Here is a 14,225-nt window from a genome sequence, read left to right as displayed (position 1 = left end):
ACCCTCGAATAAGGAAAATGGTACCCTCGTACCTTCAAGTATCTCCATGAAAATGATAACCGTTATGGTTTTGCTTTTGGTTTCACCCAAAAGGCTTCATACCAATGGACATAATTGTCTTCATCTATATACCATGGATCACTCTCTTTCCTAACCAATGTGGGACTCTGTTTACACACTTTACAAACCCAACAATTGTTGGGATAACGGAGCCGAAACAGATGACTCATGTCCTATGAGAGGAAGACTTTTCAACACTCCTACGATTCCTACAAAGAGTAGGATATTGTTTATCTTATAAGGATTACAATATCGTTTTTTTTTTATAAGGTTTACGATATTTGGCTTCGTACAAATAAAGTTCTTTTGTTAAAGTTTTATTTGTACAAAATCCAAATGTTTTGATGATAACAAACTTAATTTTATTTATTGAGACTTTTAGTATTTTAAAGTGTCCACAACGTAGAGCTCGTTAAAACAATTCTAACGACTGTTGGATAATCCAAAAATTGGAGCTCAAATAGAGAGGTTACGATCAAAACAAGTTGGAAGAAAGATAAGAAGACATGGACAGTTCGTAGGCTGACGAGCGATAAACTTATTTTTATCTATAAATTAAAAAAATATATATATTAAAGTTACCTAACAATGACTTTTTTATTAAAAAAAAGGTTTTACATCATGTTAGCATTAAATGCTAACATGTGTCAAGTGATTTAAAAAAAAATTTCAAAGTTACGATTTTCTCAAATTTCAAACAATATATATATATATATATATATATATATATATATATATATTATATAATTCTTAATTCCTTTTTCAAAATAATTTCAACCCTTTAATTTCAAAAATTAAGATATAATCGTTCAAAATTAAACTTGATTTTTTTTCTTTTTCCTTTCTCCATTTAAACTAAACTCCTCCAAAATCAAACAATTATATTATTTTCAGTCCTCCATAACCTCAAAATTTGTAATTGTTATTCTCTCCAAGTTATCAATTTTATCTTCTTCTTATTTGTGAGCGAAATTTATTGTTGTGAGTATTGAATTGTATGTGAGCTCAAATATGAACATTCACTCAATTTGAGAGTTTGTAAGTGTGTGTTTTTCAAAATTTTCAACTTATTGTAACGTACGGTGTGATCATCATCGTGGAGATGATCGTTTTTGCTCTTGAGAAGAGCAGTATACTGGTTTGAATCCTACCATGGAAAGAGTCAAAATTTCAATTAGGACAGTTGTGCCGAACCACTATAAAAATTTTCGGTGTCAATTTCTGTAACCATCTCTCTTATTTATTTTTGCAATTAATTTTAGAATTTTATTGTTTCGTATAAATTTCTCTTATTTGTCTTAGAATTTATTTTATCTTACCTTGTTAAAATTGAATATCTCAAAAAATGTATTATTTTTCTTTAAATTGGGCCCATTTGATCCAACAAAGGAATCTGTATCCCGTGAGTTTAGTGAAGTATTTTCAATTGTGTAATCCTAGGTAGCCATTGTTAGGGTACTTAGAATCAAGATATTCACTGTATAGTGATATATTGAGTGAGATCTTTATTGTAATATTCTCAACTATAGTCGAACCTTTTTTTTTTTTTGTAGAAGATTGGACGTAGTCCCAAGATTCGGGTGAACCAGTATAATCTATGTGGTGTTAAGCTTTTTCTATCCCTATTTCTTATCCCTTTGTTAATATTACTTACTTATTTTTGCTATCAAAGCATTTGGTTCAGATGGTCGTCGGATCAACAGAGAGGTGAGGTTTTGAAGGAATCATGAAGAGTTTGTTGGAGTCAATTTCGGATATTGAAAGATGCAGACTAAAGATTTCCTAACCTGCAAGAAGTTACCAAAAGCTTTAAAGGAATAACTAGCAAGGATGAAAGATGAAGATTTGATAGAGACGAACGAACAAGTAGTTGCCATTATTAGATTGTATTTTTCGATGAATGTGGAAAGTCTCGTGGTAAATTAAAGTTCGAAAATAGGTCTTAAGCAGTGGAGAATAGATACAAAAAACCATTTGCTAATAATAAGGTATATCTCGTGACGAGAAATTTTAACATTTGCATGGAAGATGATACTTATGTCAATTCCCATATAAATAAGGATATAAATATCTTAAATATTTCAGAAATTTGTGGTGCGGCAATTGATAAAGAAATTTATAGGAAGGAGATCGGAAAAAAGTCTGCTTCCAAACAAGACTCAACATTGACAACTCAATAAGGTAAAGAGAAGGTTGTAACTGACAACCGGCAGCAAAAGCATAGTAGGTGGAATCGAAAGAAAGAGGTCGAATGTTTTCACTGCTGCAAGAATGGCCACATCAAAAAAATATTGTAGAATATTAAAAGACACTACAACAAATATGGGATTCAGCGACAAAAGTAAGCGACGAAAATGTTCGCGTCACATGAAAAATGACGTAAAAGCATTTCGTCGCACAAAAAGCGATGAAAACGGATGTCGTCGCTTTTTTATGTAACGAAATCACTTTTCGTCGCATTTTTTAGTGACGCAAAACCTTTTTCGTCGCATAGCTTTTTCGTCGCTTTCCTAAGCGACGAAATGTGTGTTTGTCGCATTAAAAAGTGACGCCTTCGATTTCGTCGCTAGGAATGTGACGAAACGCATAAAAGTCACCATTTAAACAATGACGTTTGCCAGCGTTTAACTTAAAACGCTGGCCAAATGATGTCGTTTGGCTAAGAAACGAGATATTCATTGCTTAGCTCCAACCCTAAATCAAGCGCCCCCTCTTCTTCCCCACTTTCCTTTTTTCCCCGAAATCTCCATTCCTGCCATGTTGTGACCCTCTTTACCGTCACCGTTGTGATCAGTGCTGTTACCGCCGTGAGTCTCTACCATCGTTGCTGTTACTGATTTCGGCCATTGAGGTACATTTTTTTCTTTACTTCATAAATTGGGTCGCCCTCTTAGATTTTGGTCTATGAAAATTTTATACTAATTTTGGTGCTCACATGTTCTTACGAAGTCTTTGAAATGGGTATTGATTTTTTTATTCTTTTTCTATTTGTGTCTGGTTTCTGTTGGAGTTTTGACTTAATTGTATTGTATTTTTTATTTAGTGTGTTTATGCAAGGATTTGCACAACGTTGATCTAGCTCGAACCCCGTCCTTTCTTCGACCCGAAACGTGAAGGGAAGACCTGCACAAGAAGGCAAAATCTTCGACGCTCAAGTCAGTAAGCAGCTCGGACTCAATATTAAGTTCGAGGAGAATTTCGATACCTGATGGTAAAATGAGGCCCTCTATTTATAGGTTTAGGTTCCGACAGGGGTTACGACAAGCGATTACCTTGGTCGGATTTGAGGCGGATGTGTCGGGTTCGATCAGGTCGACCTCGGACACATTCTTGGAAATGTCGAATGAATTCTTTAATAGGAAGTGGTGAATGTCCCATCTCGGAAGGATTTGAGATGGAGCTCCATAAGTTCATTGCTCTAATTCTTCTGTTAATAGCGAATCCCCATCCTCCACGTGGCTAAAATGTATTTCTTCCCCAAACATTTGCCCCATATCTGTCGGGTTCGACCTCGACCTGACAGAGAAGTTTGTTATCCTTGGGGAAACTAATTTACGTGGTGACTTCCAGGGCCGATATGCTGAATGTTACTGTTGGGAAATCTCGAAGACGGAACCGTCAATCGTCGCGCCCTTAAATACCTCTGACGCTCGAGCTTCTTCTGGTCTGAGTCGTCCGTCTTTAGACATGTGTGCGGCGGGGATTAAATCTCGGGATACTATAAATACCCCTAAATCTTGATCTCCATTTTTTACGTTGTTTGAAATTTTGGAGGCCGACCTCAATAGATCAGAATCTTTCGGTCAGTCTCGTTCCTTCTCTTTAAGTTTTCTTTTCCTCTTACTTTTGGAGTCATGTTGGTGTCTTCTAGTTTCTCAAGCTCAAGTAACAGTAGTTCGTCTAGCGAGGCAGCTCGGAATAGGGACCCTTCACCCAAGAAGGCCGATTCCATAGAGGAGTTTGCTAGTAGGTTAGACTCCGAGTTAGAACAAGAAATAGATAACTTTAGGTTGTCGGAAGACGAGTGAGACGATAGTGACACTTCGACCTCGGGTCTAGGTTTAGAATATCCTTCCCAAATGCCTGAGAACTACCTTGACCCTCTACGTAGGAGGTATTGTATTCTAGACGACATCTTTCTTAGGCTTCCCAAGGAAGGGGAACGAGCTGATAACCCGCCTGAAGGGTGTGTGACCCTTTACCTAAAAATGTTCGAATATAGTTTTCGCCTTCCCGTTCACCCTTTAGTGCAGGAGTTCCTATTTCAAACTGGATTAGCGCCTGCTCAGGTGGCCCCCAATGGATGGGGAGTCATCTTCAGTTTAGTCGTTTTATTCTAGCTTAGATGTAGGGAAGTGGACGACCTGGACCTCATCGGAGTCGACCAGCTTCTAGCTTGCTTCGAGGTTAAACGAATCTCTAGAAAGCCTGGGAGATACTACCTGTGCGCCAGGAAAGGCACATGAGGTATCTTAAAGGGTCCAACCTCCATAAAGAAGTGGGTTGAAAAGAGGTTCTTCGCCTCTGGCGCATGGCTGGCCAAGAACGAGTCCGACCTGCCTTTCTTCAACGTCCCCTATAGATTTGGGAACTTAGGTAAGAAGTAGAGTCCTTACTTGCTTTTCTTTGTTTCTCTACATTGTTTTAACCCCTAACCTTACCAATTTTAGTCGTTATAAGACCGATCCCTCAACTTTCCGAGCCGACCTTCAATGCTTTAAAATTTTTTAAAAGCAGATTCAAGAGTGGCAAGCAGATCAGCATGCTTATCACTAACAAGCTGCTTCTTTCCTCCTGACTGCTCGACTACCATCCTCTTCTATCTCCATCCGAATCTCAGAGGCCAAACTCCGAACGAGGTCAGTTGATTTTGAATGCTTTTATGCTTGATATCGGATGCTTTTCGTGCCTCGTGGTTAACTCACCATTGTTTCTCTTTGCAGTGATGGTTTGTGGTTTCTCCCAGGATGTCTGGCGCAAACGCCCACGCGCTAGGCAAGACTTCTTAGAGCAAGGGGGCACCTTGCTCTACTGTCGCTGACCCTCCCACCGAGGTCGAGGTGATTGAGGTCGGCCGTGAAGCTACTCTGACGTGGGAGGCGACCGTTGTTGGAGCCTCTCTGGATCACGAGATCCTTGAAGTTTCTTCTCCTAAGGAGATTCGGGGGAAAGCTTCCCCCAAGAAGTCCAAGAAGAAGAAGCGTAAAACTCGCCACCTATTAATGTAATATCATCTTTTTAAACTACCTTTTAAGTCTGTCACTTATTTTTTCCGAATTCGCCTCCTCTATTTTACCTTGCACTCAATTTCTACTAGTCTTTAAAGGTTCTGACCTCTCTATGTCTTGATTCATATGTTACTTCGAACTCATAAGTTTCGAAGGTCCGAATTTAGTTATGAAGGTTCAAATTTTCCAATTCTTAAATAAGCCTTAATTCACATCTCACCTCGAACTCGCAAGCTCTAGAGGTTCGAATTTTTCTAGGTTTTAATCAACATCTCACCTCGAACTCGTAAGTTCTAAACGCTTGAATTTTTCTAAGTTTTACTCCACCTCTGGCCCCCATTTAATTTCACATCGGACTCGCACCCTTAGGAGACATGAAATTAAATAACACGGAGTCCTTTACTGGGATTAACCATTGAAAATTTTTACAAGTCCAACTCATTTTTGGACTGTTTTAACATTTCAAGGGTAATATCTCTTCAAATGCTATGCATTCCATGGGTGCAAGAGTAGCTTTCCTTCGAGATCGGCCAGCATATACGTCCCAGGTCGGACTATGCCCTTGACTTCGAATGACCCATCCCAACTTGGCTCCGACACCTCGACATGCTTCTGCACTTTATGCAGGACCAAGTGTCCGACCTTAAAACTCCAAGGTCGGACTCTTAAGTTGTAGTGCCTTGCCATTCGATTTTGATATTCCGCCAAACGTAGATATGCTGCCTCCCTTTTCTCATCGACGAGGTCGAGGTTGAGGAGTAGCTCCTCCTCGTTCCTAGCTTACTCATAGTAGTCTACTCTCTCCGTTGGCATCCCAATTTCTACGGGCACTACGACCTCGGACCCGAAGGCCATGGAAAAGGGAGTTTCTCCAGTGGACTCCCGAGGCGTAGTTTGGTATGACCTGAGACTTTGAGTAGCTCCTCGGCCCATCGTCCTTTCCTGGCGTCAAGTCGTACCTTAAGGCCGCGCTTAATGATCTTGTTGATCGCATCCACTTGTCCGTTAGCCTTAGGGTGAGCTGGAGACGAGTAGAGGTGACTGATTCCAAGCTTGTGGTAGAAGTCTTTGAACTTGGCGTTGTCAAACTGCTTGCCATTGTCAGTCACAATAGCATTGGGTATACCAAAACGATAGACTACATTTGTCCAAATAAAAGTCGTGACTCTAGCCTCCGTGATTGTCGAGAGTGCTTCAGCCTCGGCCCATTTGGTGAAGTAATCTATGGCAAAAACCGTATACTTGGTCTGCCCCTTGCCCAATGGGAAAGGCCCGATAAGGTCAGCTCCCTATTGCGCAAAGGGCCACGATGCTGAGATCGGAGTCAGCAGCTCGGGAGGTTGGTGGACAAGATTTGCAAAGCGCTGGCAATTGTCACATGCTTTCACATACTCCTTTGCGTCTCGGTTTATCGTGGGCCAGTAGTAACCTTGACGAATGATCTTTACTGATAAAGACCTGGCCGCTGAGTGGTTGTGCAGACACCTTCGTGAACCTCCCCAAGAACGTATTTGCCATCTTCTTTGGAAGTACATTTAAGGAGAGGTAAGGAAAAGCCACGCCGATAGAGTGTTCCATCTCGGAGCAAGTACCGAGCTGCTTTTCTTGTCAATTTTTTGGCTTCCCTTGGGTCTGTCGAGACTTTACCATCTATGACGTCCTTGATCGGATCCATCGATGACGGAAGGTGGGAGTCGACCTCCATCATGTCTGGCTCCATAATAGAAGGATTGTCCAATATTTCCACTTGGACCGACCTCGCCAAGTCGGTCTCGTTAGCAGACGTTAATTTGGCTAAGGCGTCAGCGTTGGAATTTTATGACCTCGGGATTTGTCTGATTTCGTAGGCCTGGAAGTAAGCCAGGTTCAATATGACCTTTCCCAAATACTTCGAAATCCGAGAGTCTTTTGCTTGATACTCTTCTTTAATTTGATTCACTACCAGTTGTGAATCACTGAAAATTAGAAGGTGAGTGGCCCCCAACCCTTTTGCCATGCGCAGTCCAGCCAACAGGGCTTCGTACTCGGCCTCATTGTCTGAGGTACGAAAGTTGAAGCGCAGGGCATATTCAAAACGCATACCATCCGAGGCGAGGAGGAGCACACCTGCGCCACACCCTTTCTCATTCGAAGACCCATCTACGTACATCGTCCACGGCTGGTCGAACGAGGAGGTCTGAGCTGGCGGAGGAGTGAGTTCACTATGAAGTCCGCAACGACCTGTCCCTTTACAACTGTTCGAGGCTTGAACTCGACATCGTACTCACTTAGCTCTACAGCCCATTTGATCAACCGTCCAAACGCCTCTGGCTTATGAAAGACCTACTTCAACGGCAAGTTTGTGAGCACGGTCACGGTATGGGCTTGGAAGTACGACCTTAGTCTTCGTGCCGCAGTGACTAAGGTGAGGGCCAGTTTCTCCATTTGAGGATATCTGGTCTCGACCTCGGTCATGGCGTTACTTGTGTAATAGACAAGACTCTGCCGTACTCCATCTTGTTTGACAAGGACCGAGCTGACAGCGCTGTCTGACACGGCCAAGTATAAATGTAGTTTATCTCCTAGCATGGGCTTCGCGAGCAATGGTGCAAAGCAGAGGTAGCATTTGAGTTCTTTAAAACCTGCCTCACACTTGGCTGTCCACTCGAATGGCCCCTCAGTTCTTAACACTTTGAAGAAGGGGATGCACCTGTCGATGGACCTAGAGACAAACCTGTTGAGGGCAGCGATTCTCCCATTAAGGCACTGTAGCTACTTAAGGGTCCTTCGTGCTTGCATCTCGAGAACAGCATTTATCTTCTCTGGGTTAGCCTCTATGCCACGATTATTGACCATGAACCCAAGGAACTTGCCAGACGAGACTCCAAAGGCACACTTGGCAGGATTTAACTTCACTTGATACTTTCTGAGTATTGCGAAGGTTTCAGTCAGGTCGGCCAGGTGCGATCTGGTTTGCTAGCTTTTGACAAGCATGTCATCCACATAGACTTCCATATCGCGTCTGACCTGGTTGGCAAATATTTTATTCACCATCCTTTGATAGGTCGCCCCCACGCTCTTTAGACCAAAGGGCATGACCTTGTAGCAGTATAGACCTTGGTCGGTTGTGAAAGAGGTGTGGGCTTGATCTGGCTCATACATTTTTATTTGGTTGTATCCGGAGTAGGCGTCCATAAAGGTGAGCAGCTCGTGACCGACTGTAGCATCTACGAGCTGGTCGATTCTTGGTAGTGGGAAGCAATCTTTTCGACAAGCCTTATTAAGATTGATGAAATCTACACAAATTCTCCACTTTCCGTTGGATTTTTAAACCAGGACAACATTAGAGAGCCACTCAGGATACAAAACTTCTTTTATGTATTCAGCTTTTGAAAGTTTGTTTACTTTTTCAACAATTACATCACTCATTTCCCTATTTACAGGTCTTCTTTTTTGCTTAACAGGTCGGAATGATGGGTCGATGTTGAGGCGATGAACCATGATCTTCGGATCTATACCCGGCACGTCCTCATGAGACCATGCGAACACGCCAGTGTTCGCCCTGAGGAAGGAGATGAGTTCTTCCCTGTCCGCAGCCCCCAGCTTAGTGCTTATGCTCACTTCTTTCTCTGGTTTGAGCAAAGGGACAAGCTCTAACTCTTCTGTTGGTGCCGCCACCTCCCGTTGGTTGATTTTGGGCAGCTCGTTCTCGTAAGTCTTAGTTGCTGAACTTAGAGGATCTGACTGCTCTTCCAAAGTGTAAACTGCTGAACCTTTGAATACATAGGTGTAGCACTGTTGGGACATTTTCTGCTCTCCTCATATCATGCCGACTCCGTTGATCATAGAATACTTCATAACTTGGTGCATAGTCGATGGGATGGCCCGAAGTGAATGGATAATAGGTCGTCCGAAGATGGCATTGTAGGCCGACCTGCCATCTATTACCACGAACTCGACCATCCGAATGACTTGGGTATCACCTTGGCCGATAGTGATGAGAAGATCAATGCAATCCTCTAGGGTGACAGATTCTCCCGCAAACCCTACTAAGGGGGTCAGACTCTTCTTCAGCCGTGCCCTGGTCCATCCCAGTGCTAGGTAAGTGGTGAGAGATAGAATGTTGGCAGAAGCGCCCTCATCTACCTGCACCTTTCTGACCTGGACATGGTATATGAATGGCGAGATCACCAGGGCATCGTTGTAGGGCAAGTGTCACCCCTCCAGATCGGAGTCGGAGAAGGAGATAGGGCAGGTCAGCTTCTGCTCTTGAATGCTGCAGACTTCCCAAAGAGCCTCCCTAACCAGCTCCTTCCTCTTGTTCCCGGATTGGCCCCCACTAGGACTGCCAAAGATGGTATTGATGACCGCAGGTCGGTCATCTCTCCGAGGTGGCGTCCTTGAATGCTTCCTCTCTTTTTTCTTCTCTACCGAGCTCGCGCCCGGCTTGCCTACATATTTTTTGAAGTAGCCATCTTGAATCAGGTCTTCAATCTGGCGCTTCAACTCCCAGCAACTCGAGGTATCATGGCTGTGATTGCGATGGAAACGACAGTACGTGTCCTTGTTGCGCTTCTCTCGGTCTCCTCTAAGCTTATCAGGTCGCTTAAGGAGTTTTTCCAAACCGTTCTCCTCAATATTGGTGAGAATCTTGAAGATCGGAATGGTGGTTGGGGTGTACCTCTCATAGGGCCCCCTCCAGTTGGAGTCCGAGTCGGACATCTTATAATCAGATCGACCTTGGGAAGATGACCCCTTGTCCTTAAACTTAGAATCAGACTTTCCCTTCTCTTGGACACCTGGCTTCTTCTGGTCGGACCTCTTGTCTGTCCGACCTTGTTTGGTTTTAAGTAGTTCTTGCCCGTCTATAACCTTCTTAGCCTTCTGCAAGACTTCAGCGAAGGTTGACGGTGCTTCCTCTCCTAGTTTGACTGTCAGAGTCTCGTCGGCCAGGCCAGTAAAGAAGTAGCACATGGTCGAATCGTCAGAGCAATGCGCGACCTTAAGCTGCTCCTTTTGGAAGCGGGTCACGTACTCTCTTAAAGTCTCACCTTCCTTCTGCCGGATGGTGGCGAGGTGAGTGGCTGTTTTCCTGTCATATTGTCGATAAGAGAATTGACTAATGAACTCTTTCTTCAGCTGACTGTAGGTCGAGATCGACCTCGCCGACAGCCTTCTGTACCAGAGCCGAGCATTCCCCGTGAGAGCGATCTGAAAGGCTCGGCACTTGATGGCGTTAGACGCCGCCTGGAAGTCTATGAGGCCCTCAAAGACTTCCACATAATCCTTTGGGTCCTTATACCCGTCATAGGGCTTCATGGCGGGCGTCTTGAACTTTGGAGGGATGGGGCCTCCAAAATGTCCGAGGTGAACGACGATTCACCCATCTCGCCGTTATCAAAAAGACTTTCTTTCCTTTCGCACTTCGCCCTAAGTGCCTTAACCTGTTCGACAAACTTGTTTTTCATCAGGTCGAACTCTTCCCTCGTTATTACGGCCTCTGGTGTTAAAGGTGTGTAATTTGACTGGGCCTTGAGGTCAGAGTTGGAGTATTATTTAGAGCAGGACAAAGAGATCTCTAGGCCCCATGAGGCCTTTCTCTTCTTGTCGACGAGGTGCTTCCTGAGATCATGATCTCTCAGGCTATAGTCAACTCCCACACTATCAACGATGGGGCTCATGACCGTCGTGATGAAGGGGTGGATATTGATTTTCCCCTCCCTCTGGTAGCCGCAAAGATTTTATTCTTGAAAATACCCATTCCACTATGTGTTAGCATAGGATCATTCTCTCTCTAAAATTTTCATCTCCGAAATATTTAGTATTATTTCTCCCTCGCCAATATTTTCATATGCATTTAACATCACTCCTATTTTTATCTCTCTCAAAATATTATATCTGTCCTAAACTTTTTTTCTCTCTCAAATTTCACTTTTTATCACCTTGAATTCTATTTCTAATATATTTTTTATGTAGTAAATATATCTCAAACTTTTCGCTCTCTAAATTTTTATTTTCAATTTTCTTTTACTAAACATTTCTTGCTCTTTTTATTTAATCATTTTTCTGTAACAAATATGTCTTGATTTTTTTTTGTCTAAATTTTATTCTCACTATAATTTTTGTTTTTTTTGTTTTCCTTCTCCCTCCAACTCTCAGTTATTTTTTTTTCTTTTTTGCCTTATCTTTTCTCTCAATAATATTTGTCTCGCAATCTTTTTATTTATTTCTCTAATTTTACTCTCTCTAAAACTTCTGTTTAAAAAGATTTTTTATCTCTCAAAATTTTTATTTTCAAGTATCTACATTAGGGATGATAAAAATTCCCGTAGGGTCGGGTAACCGCTCAATAAAAAGGGAATGCATTTACCACTACGCCCCGATCCCGTCCCTAATTAAATTTTTTAAATAATTAATAGATATTTTATTACTAATTACTAAATCAAGAATAAAATGTTAAAGATATTTTAAAATAATTATTTATAATAGTAAATAATAATTCTAATATATTTATTTCTCTTTTTTCTTTTTTTAAATTCTAAAAACGAATAAACTTAATTACTAAACCAAAAATTCTCCCACGAAGATCCCCTTCCCAAACGCGAATTACTCAGACATCTATACTATTGCATCACGATTTGACAAATGCTGGCATGTTGTTCGTCTTAAAGCCCTTTTCAAAGAAGAACTTGTAGTTCAAAATCTCCTTAAACTGTTTGAATGTGAATCGATTGAAGTCAGACCAGTGGGGGGGGTAATGACTTTCACCTTCTTCCCCATCTTTGCTTCTGGCTTTGGCTCCCGCAAAATAAGTTTAGATTTTCATTGAGTACTACATTTTTTTATATATATATTTAACAAATTGGTAGGATCCAAAATGGCTTAGTCCGATAAACACTCAATACCCACAAATATTAAACAATAAAATATAACTTTAAAAGCTATGCCATACTAATAATAGAACCAAAATTGAGTATAAAAAGCGAGCATTCATAATGGAGAAAGGTAGAGGCAAGGATTAGCCAACCCATAAAAACAAAAGTGATTAGAGTTTTCGAGGGAGAGTAGTTGTGTCTGTGCAAATAGACACAAAGGAAAGTTTCCATTTTTTTAGACAATTAAAAGTCGTTTCCATCCATTTACACTTTCCTTCTGTGTCTATTTGCACAGAGACAAAGGGTCAATATGGTTATACTGAGACTATCGATCTTGTTATGTATGATGTTATGTGGCCCTTCCCTTTCAAGGGCTACTTCTCCTAAGAACATATTCATCCTCGCTGGTCAAAGCAACATGGCTGGCCGAGGTGGGGTTGAGAACGATCGACCAGGCCACCTTGTGTGGGATGGGTATGTCCCACCCGAGGCTCAACCCGACCCATCCATCCTTCGATTAAACCCAGAGCGCCAATGGGAGGTAGCACGAGAGCCTGTCCATGAGGGAATTGACATAAATAAGACAGTCGGAGTTGGTCCAGCAATTGCATTTGCTCGCCAGCTACAGGCCAAAGGCGGGTCAAAGGTCGGCTCCGTAGGCTTAGTTCCTTGTGCTAGAGGTGGCACTCTAATCGAACAATGGGTAAAAAACCCAAGCAATACTAGTGCGACGTTTTACAAGAATTTCATTGAACGAATCCAAGCATCGGATCGAGAAGGTGGAGTGGTTCGTGCTCTTTTCTGGTTGCAAGGGGAAAGCGACGCAGCCAGCAGGGACACTGCTAATAGATACAAAAACAACTTGAAGAAGTTCTTTACTGACATTCGCAATGATATCAAGCCTCGATTTTTACCCATCATTCTTGTAAAAATAGCCGTCTATGACACATTTATGAAGCATGACACTCATGATTTGCCAGCAGTGAGGGCAGCAGAAGATGCAGTTCAACGAGAGCTACCGAATGTGGTGACCATCGACTCCTTGAAATTGGTGAACACTACCACCGTAGAAGGCTTTAATTTGGATCGTGGTCATTTTAATATCAAGACCGAGATTGCTTTGGGCAAATGGTTGGCTGATACCTACCTCTCTCAATACGGCCATTTGCTTTGATCCTATTGGGTTTCCATGTTTAATATCTGTTAAGTTTTTTATGCTATCCCAATAAAAGCATCCTTCCGCTCTCGTTCTTACCTCTCATTTCCATTTAATCTCAACATAATTAATATTCGAGTTGAATTCAATAAATAAAACAATCACATAACTAGTATTATAACTAAAATATATAAATATAACTTTTAATATTAAAATTTTTCATTAAAAGAAAAAAGTAATCTATTTTAAACTATTTTTGTCTAATGTACTATAATTAATAGTCATTCGGTTGTACTTGTATTCCATCTTTTCAAATATGTGTTTGATAGCCGATACCAAAATTGAATTTCAATAATAAAAAAATGGAATAACCATGGTGTTTTGTAATATATTTGTAAGTTATTGGTTACCTACTAAATATTTAGTTTAATCTAAAATATTATTATCTAATTTATTAACATAAATGTTGTTAGAGTTAGTATTTTACAATATGACATCATATTTTACCAATTTTAATTTTAACAAAAAGATTAAATAAGTGTATAACGTGAAATAGTGTATTTATCAAATTTTTATCTTTTTAAATATAATTTTTCATTTTAAAGTATTGGATTCGAAATCTTAAAATACTGAAAATTTGAAAAAGTTGTTTTTAGCATTTCCACTCCCTCGATTACACATAATCCGATTTTAAGAAACAATCCAAACAAATATTCATTGATTTTATTTGATTGGTGAATCTAAAAACTAGAAACAGAACATGAATTCTCTATAGGTTCAAATTCTCGCACTCCACATGTTGAATAAAAATAGCTCCTTGTCTAATAATAAATCCTACATTAAATGATAGCTTAGAGGATAAATATAGAGATTAATACATTCTTCGAGACCAAAAACAACTACAAAATATGATCTACTCACAATGCA

General features: G+C 41.0%; 2 protein-coding genes across 2 annotated transcripts; one reads left to right on the top strand and one right to left on the bottom strand.

The window, feature by feature from the left end:
- Positions 1-9,086: 9,086 nt before the first annotated feature.
- Positions 9,087-10,586, bottom strand: LOC111024144 (uncharacterized). Its single transcript, XM_088125191.1, has 3 exons — positions 9,826-10,586; positions 9,552-9,612; positions 9,087-9,428 (listed from the first exon to the last, which is right to left on the bottom strand). Exons 1-3 carry the CDS (start codon positions 10,584-10,586, stop codon positions 9,087-9,089), a joined length of 1,164 nt encoding a protein of 387 aa, XP_087981317.1.
- A 1,694-nt stretch (positions 10,587-12,280) lies between these two features.
- LOC111024143 (putative carbohydrate esterase At4g34215) lies at positions 12,281-13,388 on the top strand. Its single transcript, XM_022301755.2, has one exon. It carries the CDS (start codon positions 12,453-12,455, stop codon positions 13,314-13,316), a length of 864 nt encoding a protein of 287 aa, XP_022157447.1. The 5' UTR covers positions 12,281-12,452; the 3' UTR covers positions 13,317-13,388.
- The last annotated feature ends 837 nt before the right edge of the window (positions 13,389-14,225 follow it).

This window comes from Momordica charantia (assembly GCF_013281855.1).
Source record: "Momordica charantia cultivar OHB3-1 chromosome 6 unlocalized genomic scaffold, Mcharantia_2.0 BLBB01000006.1, whole genome shotgun sequence".
In the NCBI taxonomy this organism is placed as follows: Eukaryota; Viridiplantae; Streptophyta; class Magnoliopsida; order Cucurbitales; family Cucurbitaceae; genus Momordica; species Momordica charantia.
The sequence above is the reverse complement of the archived record's forward strand: the minus strand, read 5'-3'. Positions and strand labels throughout refer to the sequence as shown.